The 23,295-nt window shown below is 28.4% G+C and overlaps 1 protein-coding gene and 1 long non-coding RNA gene across 2 annotated transcripts in view; one reads left to right on the top strand and one right to left on the bottom strand.

The window, feature by feature from the left end:
• LOC142328211 (protein-lysine N-methyltransferase SMYD4-like) overlaps positions 1 to 12,666 on the top strand; it is a 32,984-nt gene extending 20,318 nt beyond the window's left edge. The window contains exons 4-7 of the mRNA XM_075371803.1: positions 4,310 to 4,478; positions 8,695 to 8,914; positions 11,736 to 12,072; positions 12,412 to 12,666. Of these exons, the coding sequence (XP_075227918.1) occupies positions 4,310 to 4,478; positions 8,695 to 8,914; positions 11,736 to 12,072; positions 12,412 to 12,612 (927 nt within the window). The 3' untranslated portion in view covers positions 12,613 to 12,666. The remainder of the gene's footprint in view (positions 1 to 4,309; positions 4,479 to 8,694; positions 8,915 to 11,735; positions 12,073 to 12,411) is intronic.
• Positions 8,899 to 22,735, bottom strand: LOC142328212 (uncharacterized). The gene is made up of 3 exons (XR_012757229.1): positions 14,295 to 22,735; positions 12,260 to 12,315; positions 8,899 to 10,190 (listed from the first exon to the last, which is right to left on the bottom strand). It is a non-coding gene; the product is annotated as an uncharacterized LOC142328212 (long non-coding RNA).
• Between the last annotated feature and the right edge of the window lie 560 nt (positions 22,736 to 23,295).

Here is a 23,295-nt window from a genome sequence, read left to right as displayed (position 1 = left end):
ATACAAGGAAGTCATGTAGTGTCCACATCAGATTTTCAAATTATTATGGTGTAACCATCAACAAAATGAAAACAATGAGTAATCAGATGTTTCACCAAATCTGATGTGGATACCACATGACCTACTTGTAAGTCTAAATTACATTAACACATTTAAAAAAAAATGAAAATACATAAAATTTTATTTCATTAATACAATCAATATATTTAAATTTAATAAAAAAAGGAGATGAAATCTGATTCGAACCGATGTTCCTTACTCTAATCCAAATATTTCATTAATTACAATTTTATTTGGCTATATCTCTGGAACCAATGAAAATAAGTACCACATAAGGTATATCGTTGAAAAGCTCTCAATGAGGGCTTATTACTGCATTAAAAAAAAAGTTCAAAATCCAAAAAATTTGGATACTGTTAGTTCAGTCAATTGCAATCATGGGAGGTGCACAATTAGATGTTACAACAGTCCTAAATCCAAAATTTCAACATCCTACAGCCAATCATTTTTTAGTTATGCGAGATATGTATGTAGTTATCTATATATATACATATGTACGTACAGGTGTCACACCAAAACTAGTCAAAATGGATATTTTAAATTCATTATAGATCACATGATGATTTAAGATGAATAAATTGATCATGTTAGGATTAAAAAATTGCTGCATCAAATGAGCCAAGCAACTAATGACAAAAAAAAACTTTATTTTCTTTCAGTGTATTCCTATATTTTGGATACCTGTAGAAGGTTGTAAGTCTAATTATTCCATGTAATATCTTTTCCTCTGTTATATTTGTATAAATATATTTATACAGAGAGAGTCAGATGTATGAAAATCCCTCAACAACTTTAAAACCATTCCACGTAAAATACTGTAACTTTCAGGATAAGGTACCAGCCAATTACTTTAACTTTTCACAAGAAATTATATTTCAGCCCCTTCTTGCGGTGTGGCCCAGGAAACTCAAATATTTTAAACGGTAACACTCTTTGTGTGATATATCATTTTAAAGGTCTCTTTAAAACAAGAAAAATGTATAAATAAACAGTAGGTACAATGCCTGTACCCAAACTGGTGGTGGAGTAAAATCTGGATTTTGAAAATTATTAAATTTAGTAAATTTAAATAAAAAAACATTAAACTGAATTTTAAAATATTAAAAAATTGTCATTTTTCAACACAGAAAATTGTTTTTCTTCTAATTTAATGAGTAAATAAATAAAAATATTGTCACCAAATCATGCTGATCAATTATTGTCTTTTACTATTGTTGCAAAAATGAAGCTTATTTCATTGTTATGTAATAATAATATTCCTTTTAAAGTGTTTCATTACTAAACTGTCGGTTCCTTATGAGAATTTATTGTGATCGGCTGGCTAATTGATTTTGTCTACCTTTACCACATTTGTAAGCCACTCTTGTTATTTACATCTTGTTCAACTTCTTTGTAATTGTTTTTTCCTTAATTAATTTTTTTGTGCTATCTGCTAACATTGGTATCAAAATGTCACTTAGTGAAGAAGAGAGGTTCACACTTTTAATGATGAGGGGCTTTGGTGACAGAGTTAGGTTGTATAATTAAGTTTGTGAATTGTTCAATGCGACATTTAATAATCGAAGCATTCTTTCAAAAGGTAAGTGTCAAAACTATCAAACACTTTTAAGAAACAGGGAACATTAATAATAGGGGAAAACCAGAGAGGTCTAAATCTGCCATAAATAGAGATTATGCAAGAATTTATTGAGAATCCTCATTCCTCAACTTGAACAGCAACAGGAAAATATAACATTAACCAAAGTTCAGTGATTTAAAGATTAAAAAGTGAAAATTTCAAACTCTTCAAAATTTGTCTGGTGCAATAACTTAATGAAGATGACTAAGATCGAAGATTTGAGTTCTGTGAAATTATTATGAACAATGTTTGTGCAGATTCTAATTTATTAAACAACAAAGTTTTTAGTGATGAAGCCCTAATTTTTTAATTGCCATAATTGTCAATACAGGACTGATATTAATCCATACTGGTATCGACAAGCACATACATAGTATCCAGTCAAAGTAAATATACAGGCAGGTATTGTTTGATGGATGATTGATAGGGCCCATATTTATTGATGGAAATTTAAATGGAGTGAAATATGAAGATTTTCTTCTCAACTGTATCATTCAAAACATAAAAAATGTTGTTGGCAAAACATTTGGTTTCAAAAAAATGATACACTCCACCTCACTTCAGGTATGTGAAATTTTAAATGCATCTTTTCCTGGAAGATTAATTGGCTGAAGGAGTCAAATAGAATTGTCAATGAGATCAGTTGACATGTAACCTTAGATTAGATTTCTTTCTATGGGGCCACTTAAAAAGTATTGTTTTAACATAATAAGCCCCAAGCTATGAGGGTCGTCCAATAAGTCCTTAGAAAATCCAAGAGATGGCGCTCATAGTATGGTGCTCATAAAACATTTACTTTTAGTAAGTGTCATTTGTCGCTAGAGTACAGTTAAAGTTTCAGCTGTATCCATCATGAGGTTTCATTGCCATAGTCGATTGAAGCAACAAGCTATTGTTTATTTAGAAAAATGTAAAAAAGTGAGTTTTGAGTGGTAATTAAACACTCATATTTAAACGGTTTAACACCAAAAGAGATCAAAGCTGAGTTGGATGAAGTTCATGGCACATCTGCTCCTGTGTTTGCAACTGTTTACAATTGGGTAAATGAGTTTAAAAGTGGCCGTAAATCCACAAAAGACGAACCTAATTCGGGACGTCCAGTGGAAGTGACCACCCTCAAAAATGATTAACTAAATTTATGATATGGTTTTGAGTGATCAACAAATTAAAGTGCGCAAAATAGTTGAGACCACAGGCATATCGCAAGGTACAATGTTTTTAATTAATAAAAGGCACAAAAAATTAGGTGTGAAAAAATTTCAGCATGATGGGCTTGCTCTCAGTGGAGAATAAACACAATTGTGTGGTCGATACTGAGGCTGTTTTGGTGCTTTTCCGTTGCAATTCTGATGAGTTGCAGTGTTGATACATAACTGTGGATGAAACATGGATACACTACTACACTCCAGAGACAAATAAAATGTCAAAACAGTGGGTTTTTAAAAGCGAACAAAAAAGCGGTTTGTGAAATCAGCCGACAAGGTGATGGTTTTTTTGGGATGCAGGTGATATCATCTATACTGATTACTGGTAAAAAGGACAAACAATAACTGGAGAGTATTATGCGTTGTTATTGCACCTGTTGAAGATATCAAGAAAAAGTCCTCATTTGAAAAAGAAAAAGATCTTCTTCCATTAAGACAATCCACAGGTGTAAACCTGTGCAGTTTCAATGGCCAAAATTATGAAATTAAAAGTTTGAATTATTACAACAACTACTGTATTCACTGGATTTAGCCTCCAGTGATTTTTTTTTAAATTTCCAAACTTAAAAAAATGGCTCAGTGGACAACGGTTAACATCAAACAAGGCAATCATCACCCAAACAGATGCTTATTTTGAGGACCTTCCAAAATCCTACTTTTTGGATGGTTAAAAAGTTGGAGAAACACTTGGAAAAGTGCATAGAGTTAAAAGGAGATTATGTTGAAAAACAGAAAAAATCTACACAAAATAATTTGTTTTTCTACCTTTTTCTAAGGACTTATTGAATGACCCTTGTATCAATGATTAACAAAACAGGATTTGAGAATCAGCATAAAATATCACTAGGGATCATTGAATAATGCAGTATCATCCTTTTACAACCAACTGGTACTACACTGTCAAACAACAGAAGGAGGATGTTTTGAACAATTATGAGATGAAATATAGGTAAATAAGCAAATTTTATGCTTAATAAATAATCTTCTTTTTTAAAATAAATTTATTTGATAATATCCATTCAACCAAGTTTTCATAAATTTATTTATTTGTGATAACAGCTCCTTAAATTATCAATGTAATTTTTTTCAAAATCCAAAATTTATCCCGCCACCATTTTGGTACAGACATTATTTCATTTATTTATACCATTTTTCTTGTTTTAAAGGGACCTTTAAATAATGCATCACACAAAGCGTGTTACCATTTAAAATACACAACCCCCAAGAAGGGATTGAAATTCTATTTGATCAATATCTTATCCTGAAAGTTACAGTATTCTATCTGAAACAGTTTTAAAGTTGTTGAGGGGTTTCCATACTTTTGATTCACTGTATGTATGTTATCAGCTATCCTGGAGAAAAAATACTATTTAGATAAATCAACCTTTTTATTGTAATTAAATGAAAATGTTTACTTCCACTACAGGAAAATGTTCATTTGGAAAAAAACAATTTTGATGACAATGATTATCGCAGTGTCTATTACCTAGAAAGAAATGAGTCACAGAGATCTGTAGAAGATTTTTTACAACGTACTCATATGGCTGTATTTTTATTTAAATGTCTTAAAACTGCTGGATTCTTTATCAACTCAGGTAAAAGTACTTTTTATACTTTACATTTTTTAATAGAAAAGCAGTCATATTTAAATAAAATGTTGCTATATCATGCATACTAGAATATAAGTAGACTATAATCTGTCAAATAAAAAAATGCACCTGAAGACAACAATAATTTCTCAATAAAACCTTTTAATAAAACAATGCATTATATACTAAACCAAAGCTTGTTATTTTCTACATCAGTTTAGTGAGTAAAATATTTATTCCAACAGTAAAGAGAACATCAGAAAGATAAAAGGCAATAGTAGGGAAAAAATTAAAACTGAAAATAAAAGACAAAGAAGAGAATCAAATACAGAACCAGATGAAAGAGATGGAGGGCCAAGCAATGATGGACCAACAACTAGCAAAAATAAAAGATGCGGATACACATTTATCATACACAAATCAAACCAAAGACCAAATTGGACAACAACCAGTAGCAAGCTGTTCAAACAACAACCAAACTTTGCAACATTCGACCATAGAGACCACATGCACATCATCTACATCTGAGATGAACAAGGAGGTAATGCAGGAAGAGCAAGAGAAAGAATTGGTAAATATCTTCAAGTTAACGACGCAGGACTGGCAGAAATATGTATCACAACACAAAAAATTAAAAATTTTAAATCATTCGTTATATTGTATCCGCAACAGTGGACAGTCATGGACTAAATATGGTACTAAACTTTCCAATCAACTAAGAAAACAATCAAAAGAACTAGAAAAATTAATAGAAACAATAGATACATAAGAAACATAGAATACATAGACAGCATAGAATACCTAATAGACAAACACAACATAGAAATTGTAACAGAATGGGATACAACAATAGACAAAGGCACAAAAAAACAACTTATAAAAGAATATGGATTAAATGTAGAAAGTTACGTACAAAAAATATTAAAAAAATAAACATGAAAAAATAAAAACAATAAAAGAATTTAGTCTATTAAAAATATTAGTAAATGTATACAAACAATACACAGAAGAATACACACTAGAAAACCAAGACATAGACCGAGCAAAATGGATAATACATATGACAAAAGAAAATCAAATAGAGGTAACAGAACTACTAGCATGATGTGAAATAATAAAATGTAAAAGATATAAAAAAATAAATGGTTTAGTATTAGAAGGACATACAAATGCAGGAAAAAGCATGATAATAGACAACATATTAGGACCAACAATGCCGAAAGAAATTCCAAGAAAAAGAGATAACAGTGGATTCCACTATACCAACCACCAACAGGAGGTCTCTTTGAAGAACCAATAATAACACCAATAAACGTGGCAACATGGAAATTACTACTAGAAGGGAAAACAATAAAAACAGATATCAAACACAAGGACAAGGAGGGAATAAAACGACTACCAATATACATAACAGAAAACAAAATAACAGCAAACGTAGATGGAAATGACGAAATACAAATAAACCAGAGAATAAAAATATTTAATTTAAAAAAACAATAGAACACAGAAAAGATTCATATTCAATAGACAAATTCATAAAAGCAAACACAATAGAAAAACCACCAGGAGTAATAAATCCAATCCACATCGCATTAATATATATATATATATATATATACTTCATAGAAGATATTTTAAGCAGTATAATAAAAGAAGATGAACAGCACACATTAGAAGATAACCTAATAGAAACATACCAAGAAGAAATAATAGAAGTACAAAAAATTAAAAAAGAAAGAGAAGAATTATGGAAGTTGAACAAATGGAAGCCGAATCAACAACCAGCAACAAACGATTCAAGAGAGATAAAGTGGAGCAACAGGAACATCAGGAAAATGAGCCAAAGATGGATATGGACATAAATTCCCAATGACTAAAAACAATATATGAAACAAGGGATCAAAAGAATATTACAACATAATAAAACAGTCACTATATAGACATCGATTTTTCATAAAAACAAAACCCAATACCAATACTATATCAATTTGCAAACTTCTGGACATCAGAATGGAATGAAGACAGTATAGCAAACAACTACACAATACAAATAATGAAAGCACCAAATAATATAAGTTATGAAGTATCATGGATAAAAGGAGAAATAGAAATAGAAGTATATTCAGTATGCAGACAAAGATTACTACAGGGAGGATCAACAAACTACAACACATACGACTTCGAAACAAGCCAAAATTTAATAATAGGAACGTTTGATAGAACACCAGTGACGTATGAAATAAAAAATTGGACATGGACAGGGCCAACATGGCACATGACAGAAAACAATCTATTTTTGAAAAAGGAATAGACATTGTAAGATTAGAAGAAATAGAACAAAAAACAGTATGAAAAAAGAAATAATATTTGAACAACTAAATCACAATTACACATACAGACCAAATGACAAACAAATCAGAATACGGATTTTATTAATACCAGGAGGAACAGGAATAACAAAAAAAAGACATGAAAATAACCAACAACGCAGAAATAATAACAGCAGAAACAGGAGATTCAATAACAGCAACAGGAGTAACAACACAAAACAGAAGCACATATCCAGCAATAGTAATTGGACAACCCAAGGTACCAGATGAGAATCATTTCATCTGTAACCAAGGTACCAGATGATTCTCATCTGGTACCTTGAATCATAAAATGGCAACATTTAATGCATTAATTTATTAGAGTGATAAAATACTTAAGATATAATAACACAATGAATTATATTAAATATATTGCTGTAAATAATGGATACACGAAAACCTAATAAATAAATTATATACTAGAATAAAATATAAAATATATATATATGATACAATAAAGCTAATAATTATAACAGAGATGAATACATTAAAATTGAGTATAATATAAATAATAGGAGATTCAATTAAATCTTTAAATCATTTGAATTAAAAACAGCATATACAACAAAATAATAAACTACATAAATAACAAAGATCCTTCTAGAACATTAAAACATAATAATAAATTCAATTTAGATAAAACAAGGAGTATGTAGTTTGAAATGCACTAAATGCTGTAGAATACATTGGTATGACTATCAATCTTTTTCGATTAGAATTAAAGAACACACCGACTGTATAACTAAAGGAAACAAAGAATGATCTAATTTTGCCTACAAATCATGGAACAAGGCCATGATTATGATCCAAATAATTTTACTAATATCCTTGCATACTCAAATGACTTTTATAAAATCTAAGAAAAATTCCATATCTACTTAAATAACAACAAACTGAAAAATGAACAAACAAATTTTGAAAACGATATTTTATTCAAACACTAATTATTGATTCGTATGTTGGCCTAACTGCTTTAATACTGCAGACATAACAATTGAGAAGCTTTTATTGTATGAAATATATGACTTATTTTATAAGTTGACAATTGATTGTTACATTTATGGAAATTTTATCAGATGCTTCTGATGATGGAAAAATAACTTCTGAAAGCGCTAGAACATAATTAATTACACTAGTTGGTAAGTGGAACTATTATTTTTATATTATACATACCAATGGGCCATGCTAAATAAAATTATGTGTACAGTGTTCTACAGCTCTGTGTGTAGTGGGAAGAAAAGCTGCAGAGGTTAAGCCTGTGGGAATGATGTTAACCCTTAAAGTCTTAAAGAATAAGACTCCCTGTCGGGGAAGATTTTATCTCCCATTACATGCAATTCTCAAGTGCCTGCGGTACTGGAAACTCTGAAGAGTTACAGACACAAATCAATGTATATAGTTCAAATTCATCGTCCTCTATTAGACTGGCTACGTGCAATTTACATCCTTATCCAGCAACTTCTACTCAAATGTACATCATCATTTAAAATAATTTTTATCCCTGTTTTTCCTAATATAATTAAATCATTAAAATATTTCTATGGATATTTCAAAAGAAAAATTAACCCAGAAAATCTTTATAGAAAAAGATTCAAATATGTTTTTATTTTTTTTTTTTACAAATTGCTAAAATTGGAAGCAGGTATGAGATAGTTTTAAAACAATTTTTTCTTGAAAAAGTAATAGATTTATTTTCTATATGTATTAGGTAAGAAAATTAAGGCAATGATATTTTTTTTATCAATTCATTTGTAAAGTCCGAATGACATTGTACAATGCAACATTTCCAAATTCAATTTTTAAATAAAATATTTTTATACTAGCAAAAATTAATAATTTAATTGTTTTTACAGATTCAAATGAAGAAAAAGATTCTCAATTATCAGATGATGAACTGTACATTGGAGGATTAATGCTTCATAATTTACAGTTCTTGCAATTTAATGCACATGAAGTATCTGAATTAGATATAAAAGATGATGGTATCGACAAAGCTACATCACTTTTTCTTGGTGGAGCTATATATCCTACATTATCATTATTCAATCATTCTTGTAATCCTGCTATTGTTAGGTATATTTTATATTATTCCATAAATTCAAAAGCCATAAAAATAAGATAAAATAGATTTATTGTTAGTTAAGAAACAAAAAATAGTCTATGTTTTCTTTAGCCTGGTTGATAAAATAGCTGTCATTTTGTAGGAAAAAATGAAATTAAGATCAGATGGTAAGTAGATGTCTTGTATTAATATGTCTACTTATAGTTTAATTTAGTTCTGAATGAATTTCAATTCAACAGAATTAAAATTGCTTTGTTTTTATTTTATTAAACAGTCAGAAAAGCCTAACATAATCACTTAAACAAGAAAGCTTTAAATTTAGAATGTCTCATACTAGAGAGAAATATGTATGTATGTTACATATCTTACCTTAATTTTTTATGAAAGTACTGCAGGATCCACCTTCTCGGCCTTGATTGAAATAATTCTATTAATGCATAATACAAATACTAAAAATTGTCTATTAATTTACACGAGTGCTGCTATCTATTGCAGTTAAGACCATCTCCGTCAAACACTGATGGTTTATCAAATTCAAATTTTGTTTTTAAACATAAAATTAAATATATTAATAAAATATTACATCATCTTAAGTGTTTGAGGGAGATGGTCTTATAAATTAATACAGAATTTTCATTATTTTAATATTTTTATTGTGAAATAACAGAATTATTTCAATCATGACTGAGGATTCAGGATCCCTTGAAAGTACTTTTATGAAAAATTAAGGTAAGGTATGTCTTATCTCAATATTCTGTACTAGGTGGTTTATTTAATAGAATTGAAATATTCTATATTGTAATCTCTTTCTGTCAACCCATATGTATGTGAACATCGTTTTAATTACTTTAAAGAGCCAAATTTATTGAATAAATATTAAAAAGGGCTCAAGGTTTTATTAAAAAGTTATTGAAATTAGTGATTATTGAATAGTAAGAGAAATATGGGCATACAACATTTACAAACTTAATAATTCTAATATCTAAAAATTTCTCTTTTACTAAAAGAAAAATTTATTTCCACTAGTTTACTTTTGAATAGGTGCAGATGGGAAGAGCCTCTTCCATGTTTAAGATGATTAATGTATCTACATTCCTTTACATTCACTAATGATTGTTTAAAAACTGAAATCTGTATTTAGTTTTAAAACAGTCTGTAGATTTTTTTGTTAAAAATTCTATTAAAAACAGTTAATTGGATGATCTATCCCTTGCGATAGTAACCTCTTGCCTAAGATTCTTCCAAATGGGTTAATCCCTTGAAAAAAGGACTACCTCAGCAATTTACCTGAAAGAATCAAGTTATTACTAATAAACAGTTAAACATAAAATAAGTTTTTATAATTAAGTGTATAATACACATCAGAGGAATGTTCCAAGTTTCTTCTTGCCCTAATGCATTCATTAAGTGTTTAACTATTGAATTACATTTTTCCCCATAAAGTTTTTTCATATAAAGTAAACTGAGTTTTCAATCAACATTTTGAGATGGTTTAGGTTATTTGAAATTGAAAAAAAATGTTACTGATGATTCTCCTGAATGAAAATCACAAGGCATCAAATTTCATGATCATGATGCCAATCAATTTGTTCCTTGACATTCAGGAATAATTTAATTAGTCTCACCTTGGAAGAAGATAGTGAGGAGATGTCCCATCTACTTTCTAAACATAGAAACAATGTCAAACAATATCTGTATTTGTTATTGCTAATTCTAAGCAGTGTTTAACAGCTCGGAATTAACATCTTGTAATATCTTAATATATGCTATTAAACTTTCATTGAAGCAATAAGGTTCCTACACTCCTCTTTTTAATTCTAGGCCTGCTTGTTCACTGAACATCACCTACACTTCCAGTATGTTAATTTATCCAAATGTTGACGTGTTGATATAAAAGAGAGTAAGGAAATCTTGGATAAAATTGTTTATGAACAACAGCAACATCCCATTATTTTTCTACTAACATTGAAATATTACAATCCATTTTTGGTTTTGAGTATTTAAACACCGATATTTAAAATACAGATACAAAAATGGACTGAATAGTAATTACATCAGCTAATCACCACAATTGCAAAACCATAAAATCCACTACCTGTTTCAAAATTTAAATCTGTATGCAAGGAAAACTGACCTTTAGCTCATCATATATAATGTTAAAATACATATTAATACATAAAAATAATAAAGAAAATACTTGACAGTAGTAAAATTAGTACAAAATAAAATAACAATATGGAGGATATTGATATATACATATCTCTCTGCCAATCTCTGAGAGTGGTCGTGCTTGGCCTTTCATCCAGAGATCCTGGGTTTGAATTCTGGTTAGGCATGACATACGCTACCAATTTCCATTTGGGCTAATTGATCATAGTAGTTGATAGCCCCTCCTCCCAAAAAAAATGCTACAAATTTCCATTTTCATATTCCTACATAAACAAAATTCTTTCTAAGCTTCTGTGGTGAATTAATTCATCAATAAAAAAAAAAACCTTTACAAAATTTGGTAAATTATTTTATGAAGATGAATTTACTTTTCATTCAAACTACAATCAAGTGACTACATGTTTTTACTGGCAATCAACAAATAGTTAATCTTTTGTTGAAGAAATTTTATTTAATATGCAACATGATAGTCCAAGATTCTACTTTCCAGTTTTGATTAACGGACTAGTAATTTTGGTTTGTATAGTTTCTTCAACAAAAAAATGTGAAATGCTAATGCAATAAATTATCTTCCAGTAAAGAAAATTTTTCTTTTTGATATACCTGTCTAATAAAGATTCATTTTCTTCAATATATAAGTATGTGAATCTATTTGTATTTCAGATATTTCCAAGGTACAACAGTAATATGCAGAGCAATAAGGACAACATTTGAAGGAGAAATGGTTGCTGAAAATTATGGACCAAATTTTACACAAACGCCAAAAAATGAAAGACAGGATATATTAAAAAGACAGTATTGGTTTAACTGTAATTGTGTAGCGTGTAAAGAAGACTGGCCTTTATTCAGCGAAATGGATGAAAGTATTATGAGATTCCGTTGTGAAACAAAGGGATGTAAAAATATAATTAAGGTACCGACTGATACATTAAAATTTATGGCACTTTGTCCAGTCTGCAATCAACATATGAATCTGTTAAAAGGATTAAAAGCTTTACAGGTATATATTTTTATTACTTCTATTCATGTTTTATATTATATAAGTATAAAAACAATATTGAGAAAAAATCAGCACATCACAATTACAGTGCAGAGGGAAATGTATTATAATATTACCTCACCACTATTACAGAAGTGTTGCTTTACTAAAAAAATTTGGTACATACTGTAGTCACTACTGTACTCACCATAATGTAGATCAGTGACCTGAAGAAAGGTTTCTGAAATCCAGAAGCATCATTATCTAAAAGTAAAATATAGAAAAAAATCACTATACTTTGTAATCACAAATTTCAGTTGATATATTACTTCAAATTAAGTTGATAACTTTTTTTTTCAGGATACAGACTCGATGTTCCGGGTAGCTCATTCATTTATGATAGAAGGTGATATTAACAAAGCTTTGATTAAATTTATTGAACTTCTTCAAATGTTAGATGAAACACTTGCTCCTCCATTTAAAGATTTTCATTTATGTCAACAGGCAGCACGTACTTGCATGTTAACATTTGGAAATAAATCTATGGGAAGAAAAATATAATGTAGTTTATGAAATAAATTTTTAAAACTAAAAATAAATTAGTTTGAATATTGAGCGAATATTTATTTCATACCTATAAAATAAATTAATTACTTAGTGCTAATTAATTAATCAGTTCTTAGTGCTGTTGAAATAGTAATAAAATAATAAGACTGTAATCTATTAGGAAGTATCATAGAGTGTAGTTTACTTTATGCTAACCTCATTTTATAAAGAATAATGACTACAGGAACTGAATACACTTGAATATATTTTGTTGATGTTACTTTGTATTATTTACATCAAAATAGTTTTTAATTATTGCTTGTTTACAATTTACTATATTTTTTTCTAATTTACTGAAATTTTTAATTATACCTATATAAACATTATATATACTTGGCTATTGTAATTGTTGGAATGTTTTTTTTTTAATATTTTGGACACAGCAATCTATGAACCATACAATAAATACAAGAATGAATCAAATATAAACAGTAATTTTTTTTTTAATAAATTTATTGTTTAACAATATACACAATTCATCTTCCATCATTTCTCTAGTTTGCTGCACGATCTACAACTTTTGCCAACAATCTGTAAGTCTGAATATTCCTTGTTCATAAAAAGAGGGCGAGTCATAACCAATTGCGCATACACTCCTTGATGTCTTTGAATCGTTCCCTCCCAAGCGATTCTTTCAAGGGTGCAAACAAAAAATAGTCACAGGGGAAATAAATCTGGACTGTAGCGAGGGTTTCCCAGTGCATTTTTTTTCAATTTATACCTTGTCAAAATTGTGGTGTGCAGCCTGGTGTTGTCACGGAGAAGGATGACATTTTCAGTAGGTGGCGGCTTTTGTTGACTTCAGCAGCTACCAGCTTTTCAGCTGACAGTCAGGTTTTGGTCTTCACTGAACAGCCCTCATCCTTCCTTAGCCACTCCTTACTCACCATTTTTAACTCCACAGAGTATAATGATGGACCATGTTTCATCACATTTGCAACCTTGGAACCTACTGGGCACTAATTTTTCTAAAGCCAAAATGATCAGCGACAATGGATTGAGCACTCCCATAGCTGATACCTCTGATGCGATACCTGATACCTCATAGCTGATACTTGATACTTATGATGCGATTTCTTCAACAGTGAATCTGGTGATCATCTTTGATAAGCTCTTGAATGGCATGGAAGTTGTCAGCTGTGAGACTTGGATCTTGGACATCGATCATGACTTTAATTTTTTATACTTTCTTGCCCGCCCTTAAATTGTCTGGTCTTTAAACAAGTTAAAATTTCAGCGGATTTAACAGCTTCATTAGTATAAAACATTATGCAACAGACGACAGAACCTCTTGCTCACTCATGATAGTTCTGATGACAGAACAGAGTGGAGGAGCTAACCAAGTTAGTTCCTCCTCTCTAACATATCAAATATTAATCCCCCAATCAGTCATCCAGCTCGGAACTGCTTGTTACGTTATAATAGTAAAATTACCGTTTAAATTTGATTCACTCTTTTAAAATAAATAGATTTACTATAGCAAAATGATTTAATTCTAGATCACTCGATTTAACATAAAATTCTTAGTTATTTAGAGGAAACATAAATAACTAGAGCTGGATGGTTCTGGAAAATAATTAAATCTTTATTTACATTTATTTTATATATAAATATATATATTATAACAAATCACTTACATTTTGATGAAAATACTTAATGGAATAAAATATTTTACAGTAACATCATGAGAAACTTATATTTTACTCTTTCTCAAGCTCATTTCAATCATAATTTCTTTTTCTCTAAGAAGAAATTCATCACATAACAATCACTATAGTAAAAAGTCAAATGAATTAATCAAAAATACATTTTATAACACAGATTAAATACATAACATGCATACAAAATATGTAAAATTATCTGAAATATTTTTAAAAGTAACTTTTTTTATGAATTAAAAATATATAAGTAATTAAATGGTTTGATGGTTTTTATTACTAACGTTAAAATCAATTTTTTTTAAACTTTAGATAGTAACAATAAAATATAAGAAAATTTAAAAACTATTATGAGTTTATATAAATTTATACAGTCTTTAAAATGAATTTGTAATTGTAATGTTTATATAAATGTAATCTAATGTAATGTTTATCTAATGAGGAAACTTTATTATTATATCAGAAAGTAGTCCAGTCATAAACTCATATAACAATATGTATAAGACTAAAATAATCTTGTTAAAATAAACAATCTATTTACAATTATATTTTGTAACGCTAACTTTGTTTTTAATTTTGTCACGTTTTTTCATAATTATAATGTGTCATTAAAATATTTACAGGAAGAGTGTGGGTTTATCAGAACAGTAATATTTTTATTTTTATATACATTCTCATACAGTTATATGAAATATTATTAATATATAACACGTTTGTTATTCAATTTAACAAACACAATTATGTTTCTTGGTAAATATTCTAATACAAAAACATAATTTAACAGTTATTGAAAGTTTTGATAGAATTATCTGTTCACTATAACACCTTATAAAAAAAGTATACTAAAATATGCAATATAAATAAGTTTTTAACAAAATTTTTGTTCATGTTTTCTATGGAATAATGAAATATGTATTCACACAAATTGAAAGTTCAATAAATATCAAGTAATATTTATATTAGATAAAATATTTCATCAAGCTTTATAGTCCAAACACCTAAAATGGATGGATATTAATGTATTAATATACACATCAGATGGATACTAAATAATATTATTTAAATAAACATATCCTTCTTCCTTAAACTACTGATTGTATTTATTAATGGTTACAGCAAACAATACTAGTTATTATATTCAAATAATATTAAAACACACTCATCAAATTATGTCAACAATTTTAAACTGAATGTAATAAACAATGACAGAATTTATCCCATACTCCTCCCTTTGTGAACTACAATTTTTTCACCTCTGTTTTATGTACATTATTATTTTCACTTGCTGTACTTTATTTAAACTGTTATTTTAGGTGAAATATTTGAGTAAAAGAGCTTCTCTGCTCTTTTACACAGCCTCTCTTTACATTATCAAATAAGCTTTCTTTTCCTGTTTAGTCTCTGGAACCAACATAAGGTATTACTTCAGAGGATGATATCTATGAATGTAATTGAGGTGTAGTCTTGTACAGTACCAGACTGATCATTCCTGAGATGTGTGGTTAATTGAAACCCAACCTCCAAAGAAAGGGGATGCTACTGGAAAGCTGGCAGGCAAGATGGTATTGGTCACAGGTGGGTAGGTGAGCCTGGAGGCTAATCCCGGAGTTGAAGTTGTGGCTGACAAGACATGGAGAACTATCATTTGAGCCAACACAATTGTTGTCCAGCCACGGCTGTTTCAATAAATATCTGAGAGGAAGTGGAAGAGGTCAGATCGGTGCGTGCTTCTATTGCAAGAACAGTGACTCTGCAGACCACACCAGCTTCTATTGCGCCAGGTGGACTGAGAATAGAAGGGAGGTCCTTGTGGTAATTGGTGAGGTTATATCTGACAATATCGTAGTAGCTATGCTGCATGGTCCTAGAAATTGGGCCTTGATCCCTGGCATGATTGGTGACATTCTGAAAATGAAGGCTTTTGAAGGACTATAATACAAGGAAGATGGTGGATGAAGAGAGTCTGGAGGGGAAGAGGAGTAATTGGGCAAGGCAGGGGATTGCAAAAGACCATACACCCGGTGGGGGTACTCCCTTCAAAGGCCCCCATTGGTGGCAAGGCAAGGAGAAGACCTAGTCCTGGCGATGCTGCTGGAAATGGCATGGCCATGCCCACTCAGATGGTTAGAGGCAGCGGCAACTGAAAATACCCCAGACCCGGTGGGGATCCCCTTCCAGGGAGACCATGACTAGAGGCGAGGCATGCAGAAGACCTAGTCCCGGCAGCCCAGGTGGTGTTGCTGAAAATGGCGTAGCTAGGCCCAGTATGGCCATTGTAGTGGTTAGAGGTATTGGCACCCCCCCACAAGCTAAGTTATGCTAGAAAAGTAGGTACAGCCTTTGGAAGGCAGGTTGACTAGAGAAAAAAACACCGGTATCCATGACCTAGTATTCAAATTGTGTAAAAGTAACTGCCTTTACTATGATTTGGACCTTAGTACTATTGACTTATTTGTCAACTATCGACTTAGAAATCAACTGATTTGTGATGACAAATGGAAAACTAGAATATCTAATTGGGGTATCAAATTTAAAATTATAATCAAAAGTTGCCAACAACTCTGGGCTCATAACCAGAAAATAATAACATTTAAATTGGTTTCTTCACAAGAAATTCTTGCTTTTATTTTTTAGAGTAAGCAAAAATTTAAAGAAGTTATTTACATTTTTCAACAGAATGACAAATTATATTGTCAATATCTATTTTTATAGTGATATTTTTAATTATTAAATTTTAATTTATTACAGCAAGATAAAATTAATAAAATTATTCCAGTTTAGATCAAGTAGAATTATTTCATTTTATTTATTAAGAAATGAAAACTAGTTTTTTAATTTAAATTGACACTTCAATAATTTTTGCCATAACCTTGTTTTTTATGAACGTTTTTGAATAAACAAGGTGTCTGTTTTTGCCATGAAATGCTTAAAATTTTTTGTACAACATTTAAATAAACCAGCCGTTGCAAAGATATTAACAATTAAAACGTTTATATGGCCACTGTGATCAAGTTCATTATTTGTATATAAATAAACCTCTAGGTACTTAATAGTATACATTTCAGCTAATATAATTTGTGAGAAATAAATATCTATGTAAAAAATACAAAATGGTGGATAGCAGATAGTGTTTCCAGACATATAAAGTTTTTTACCCTGTATATTTGTGTTTCTGAGTGTAAGGAAATTAATTAAGCAGATATACAATTGTCAGAAGGAATCTTTGACAGAAGTTTATATTGCATACAATTAAGAGAATCAATATTATGTAAATTATTGTATTTAAGTAATTTTATAATCGTAACTTCACCTGACATTTTACTTATTTGCAATTACATACTGGACATTTTAAATTAATCAATTTATGAACTAAACAAACTAAAAATTTAAAACAGCAAAAAAATTCTGCTGAATAAAACTCAATAATTAACATATACAAAACAGAGTTAAAAAAATTATACATTATATATTTAAGTATAATCACACAAGAGTATTATATATATATATATTCTTGCTATCAACATGAAATTTGGTAAACATATTTTGTACATGGTATACACAAAACCACACAGACTGTCAGCAAATCCACAGTATTTTACTAAATATTAAAATAATCCGTGCATTTTGTTCAATGTAAATTGCGCAGTATAAAAAGGTGAAATATACTTAATACTATCTTTAACAAATCCAAAAGATGCTAAAATGCAACTATTTTTTGAAGCAAGTAAACAATGCCACCAACAAATCTATTGTGGAAGAGTAGGGTATCAAACTCAAGAGTATGTACAAATAATATTACATTTCTTTTCTGATCGATGTCACTAAATTATATACATTTATATTCACCTATGTATTTATTACATTCAGATCATCATAATGTGAAATCAAAATATTAAAAATTGTTTTTTTTTTATCTTCAGAAACATTTAATTAGAATTTTGAAGAAAAACTTTATTGTACAAAACTTAATAGAAAAGGTACAATTAAAGTTAAAATAAAATTTCAAGAACTATCATTTTACAAAAAAGCAGACTTTTAGTAGCCATTTTCCTAGATTACAACAGAAATAGCTTGAACTCTATGGATGTATTTTATACCAATGTATATTGCATATGTAAAACAATATTTTTGTAATGTCTTCACCTAATAACATTAATGTGTGTAAATTACAGCAAGCAATATTTATATTCTAAATGACTGTAATACAATAAAGAAAAAAAAGATAAACTATGAACATTTACTAAATTATAACAATAAATTATTAAATAGTCAAATATTTAGATACTCAGAAAGAATTAATGATAATAATTACAAAAAACATAATTAAATACATCATAGTTTCAGCAAAAAAATGAATTATACATAAATTACAAAATAATCTAATTATATAAATTTGAATAACTACAAAGGGCATCCCATGTGATAATTATAATCACACGCCTTCAAGATGCCATATAAGTATAATGCAGGTCAATAAGGACGCCAATGGGTAAAGGCATGCTGAATAAATTGGTTTTTATATATCCATAAGTAATAAATTTAAAAGTTAAATAATATTGTTAACTTTATGTAGGTAACAGGTTGGTGGAGTTTACTAGCTGTAACCATAGCAATACAATTACTGAAAGTTAATTACTAAATAAATTAATTTTAGATAAACTGTATTTATTAATCTTGAATACAAATTATTTCCTGATGAATACATATTTCTCATAGTCACATTATGAACTTATCTAAAAACATAAATAAAAATAAATTCTATCCACAAATTATTTAACAAAGCTCCTGTGGTTTGCAAGTGTTAATATGTAAGAAAAAATGGAAAATTCATGCTTTCAACAAAAAAAAAAAAATTATTTCAAATAAGTTATTTATTCATAAAAATAAAATATTTTTTTATAAGTAAGCATATATTTGCTGATGTAAATGTACCATAATATGAATAGGTAACTTGACTGGCAAACCCATTCCCAAGAATAAAAATATTCTATGCCAGGCTTATAGGGGAAACTGAGGAGTCAAATGGTTTCCTTCACAAGCCAAATATACTATTGTGTACTATATGACAGGCAACACTGAAAAACATGTGATGTTCAACCCTACAAAAAACATTCAATTTATTCATCATAGGACTGACTATATAACAAATATTACAATCAGAGAAAGCAACTCAGACTAATATTTGATTGTATGTCTATCACAGCCATAAGAAGGAATTGTTGAAGTTACTGTTTTACAACAAATACGTCTTTTTCTATTGAAAAAATTAATAAGTTAGAATGAAATAAGTAAATCTAATTTTAATGGATTAAAAATAAACCAAAAAAAATCTTAATGGAAATTTGCAAACTTAATTTTAAAACACAACGCTCAAGAATTTGGCATTATTCTTTTAACACCATTAACACTTTGATTAGTTCTATTGTAAACATTGTTTATGAATTATGGTTTAAAAAAAAATTAATCCTAACTTGAGGGGGCTAAACGAGTTTTTCAATTCTTTTTTCCAATTCAGTATGACTGTATTTTTATATTAATATTTGTGCTAACAAAAGTTTTTGCTAGCATAAAATAGAATTTTAGTAAATATCTTTTTTCAACATATTGGCTGAAAATCAAAATTATAAAGGCTTGTATCTATAAATCTTGCGTCCTCCTACAAAGTAGTATTGGTTATATAACATAAATGCTATTTATAATTTAAGCATTTAATGTCTGAGGAATAAAAGTGGAAAAGATTTTACACTCAATGAAAAACGTACTACACTACAAGCTAAAATAAAGTCAGTGTGTACAAAACAATTATGAAAATGGTTCCTATTAATTATTAATAATTTCATTACATTTAGTAGAGGAAATAAAAACAGGCAAAAAAATATCAACTTGCATTACAGTGCACAGGTGTAAAATTTTTGTTCAAAATAAAATGTTTAATTATTTAACCAAAAAAATAATTACAAAGATACTGAAGATTAAAAAATTAAAGATGGCTGCCATTTTGAAATCTTCTAAGCTGACATTGTCAAAAATTTTTATTTTGCAGGCTAAAGACACTAGTCTTAGATTTGCCTAATTTTTTTGTTGAAAATCACAAAATGGTATCCAGAAGGAAAACAAAGCAAAATAGGACTTATGTCGATATTAAACTTTTTGCTCATTTTGGTGCCCTGAATCATTTCTGGAAGTTTGGCTTTTTCCGAAACGCTCCATATTCCTAACATACTATCACTGATGAGTTTTTTTTATTAATTTTAATAAAAAAATATAATTTGACATTGTAATTATCAAGTAATTACATATTCCTTTATTTAATTGTAAAAAAAAATTAATTACTGTCATTATGTAACTAATATTTGAATATGGTCATTATAACTTAATAAATTATTTCTGCAACTATAATTATAAAAAAAAAAATGAGCACACATACACACCCTAATACATATATGCCAGATAAAATAAACTACTGCATACCACTAGTGGCAGATAATTTTAAAATCTATACAATTACTACTAATATTCTAATACAAATTTATGACATCAAGTTTTAAATATTTAATTATGTATAAACATAAACAAACCATAACCATTATTGCAATAAAGTGAATATTATATTCATTTAGAAACAGACAATGAGATACACATTAAAAACTCTTAAACTAAAAAAATAAAATAAATTGTAAATAACTCATTTGATAAAAAAATTTGACCAGGTAATTTACAAAATAACAAATAATAGTTAAACAATTTTTTTATGTCAATAAATTGTTGCTGTTTATGTACACTAAATTTATTAACTGAAATATTTATTTTAAAATAAATAAAATAAAAATATTTTTATAAAAAGGTAGAAAAAGGGAGTTATGCACTTGAATATATATAAAAAAAGAAAAAAACAAATTAAATGTACATATTAAGTTAATATAATAAATTTTAAACAATGTTGGCTGTATTCATTTTGTTTATATTGTGATGTCTGACCAATATAATCATTTAATGATTCATTATTTCCACTTTTTCTCAGATATAATTACTACACAAATAATTTACTTATTTTTAATATTTAATGAAAGTTATAATTGTGAATCAAACATGAGTGGGATCTAAACATCAAAGATACTTGGATGACTTCTATTTAACTAAAAATAGTTCACAATTTATAATGATCAATATTACTCATTTTGTCTTTTGTTTAATTTTACCAAAATATTAAGGGTTGGTTGTGAGTAATTTAAAGTGAATAAATAGATAGACGATAATTGAAATTATCAAGTATGAGATTGATTATCTCATCAATCAATACCACATCAATATTTTTTATTGTTAAAAAATATTAGTATTGTTGATCAATTACTTGTAATATATCTGAATTCTACTAAAAATACATATCATTAAAATGACCCATGCATAGTCGGGCAAGCTCTCAAGTGTATAGAACTTGTATTACTGATTATTACACTAGAGGCCAAAATCCAATTGTTACATTGTATAAAGACAAATCATTCACAGTACATCTGCAATTGGTCTGCTCAGTTAACAGATTCAGCCTTGAACTGATTACATCCACAAAGAAAAGAAAGAAAACAGTGGAATTAGATACTGCTTAAATAGTAACAAGTGAAAAGAGAAAATTAATATTCCCTAAAATAACATTAAAAAATTAGTTTTAATAAAATAACAGTACTATTATTATAAAAAAAACATGAAAATTTTCACATTTATCTTATGACTTGCAGAGCATAGTTTACACCTAAGCTAGCATGTGGTGTTAGTACATCTTTGGGGAAGAATGAAGTTAAGTTAAGTAGTGGGTTTCTGATAAAACAATCATAAACCCTACAAAAGGTTTACCACTTTCTCATTCAGGAGCCTCCAGAAAACCTGAACAATTTCTTTAAAAAATTGAAGATCTTTTTAAAAAATAACTCTGACTCTATAGTGAAGACTTTGGAAGAATTATGCAAACATTCAATGAGGCTGTTAGGCATCTTTTCCTAAAATGTGAGGGGGGTTTCAATATAAACATTGATATTTCAATATAACATTGATAAACAAATTTGATATTTGCCGTTAAAGATCCTCTTTCCAGTTGATGGATGTGTAGATTAATTGAGATTCTGCATCTTTTTAAGACATACAGCTAAGGTTGAAGGATCAGAATAGACACATAAAAAATTCTTTTAGGCTGAGGTATTTGAGCTTACTCACTCCTCTAATATAAATTGACAATCTTTGCAATCTATACATAAATTCATCCTTAATGTTTAAATAATACTTTAAAAATTTATGAAATAAAAAAATTGTAAATTGTTATAATAATTAAAACAAGAATAATATTCATTCAAATAAAATAATCAAAAAAGTAAATAAAAATTCAATATCACAGATTTCAGTGATTTAATCAACAGATTAGTAAACAAAATTTAACAATGAATAACTATAACATAATAAAGAATAGCATTTAAGAATAAATAAATTTATTAAAAATATACTGTCAAAGTAACATAATAAATTTACCATAAGATTTTTATCATTTTATTAGTCAATTATATTTCAAGTTATTTCATTAACATATTTTAATAATGATCTCTGTTAAGTTAGGTTTCAATCAATGTAATATCATAATTGTTTGCCTGATAATCATATGGCATGTTTTCCAAGTAGATTATATAAACATTAGTAAATGTTTATGCGCGCGCACACACACACATTAATATATATATATATATATATATATAGTGTGGCTTTCAATATAAATATTGAGTTGGCTTAATTAAACACGTGCAAATGAAGTAAAAATGACTCACAAATATGGTACACTATTAATTTGTGATGAGGGATTGATAAAATTATCTGGTTTTCACCATAAATTCCAGATTCCTTTATCTGCTAAATTAGTCTCTTAATAATTAGTATTATGTGTATTTTATAAATAATATAATTAAAACCCACCTGGTTGTCAAAAAATACAATATTAAATATA

This window comes from Lycorma delicatula, chromosome 7, assembly GCF_047948215.1.
Source record: "Lycorma delicatula isolate Av1 chromosome 7, ASM4794821v1, whole genome shotgun sequence".
NCBI classification, from domain to species: domain Eukaryota; kingdom Metazoa; phylum Arthropoda; class Insecta; order Hemiptera; family Fulgoridae; genus Lycorma; species Lycorma delicatula.
The sequence above is the reverse complement of the archived record's forward strand: the minus strand, read 5'-3'. Positions and strand labels throughout refer to the sequence as shown.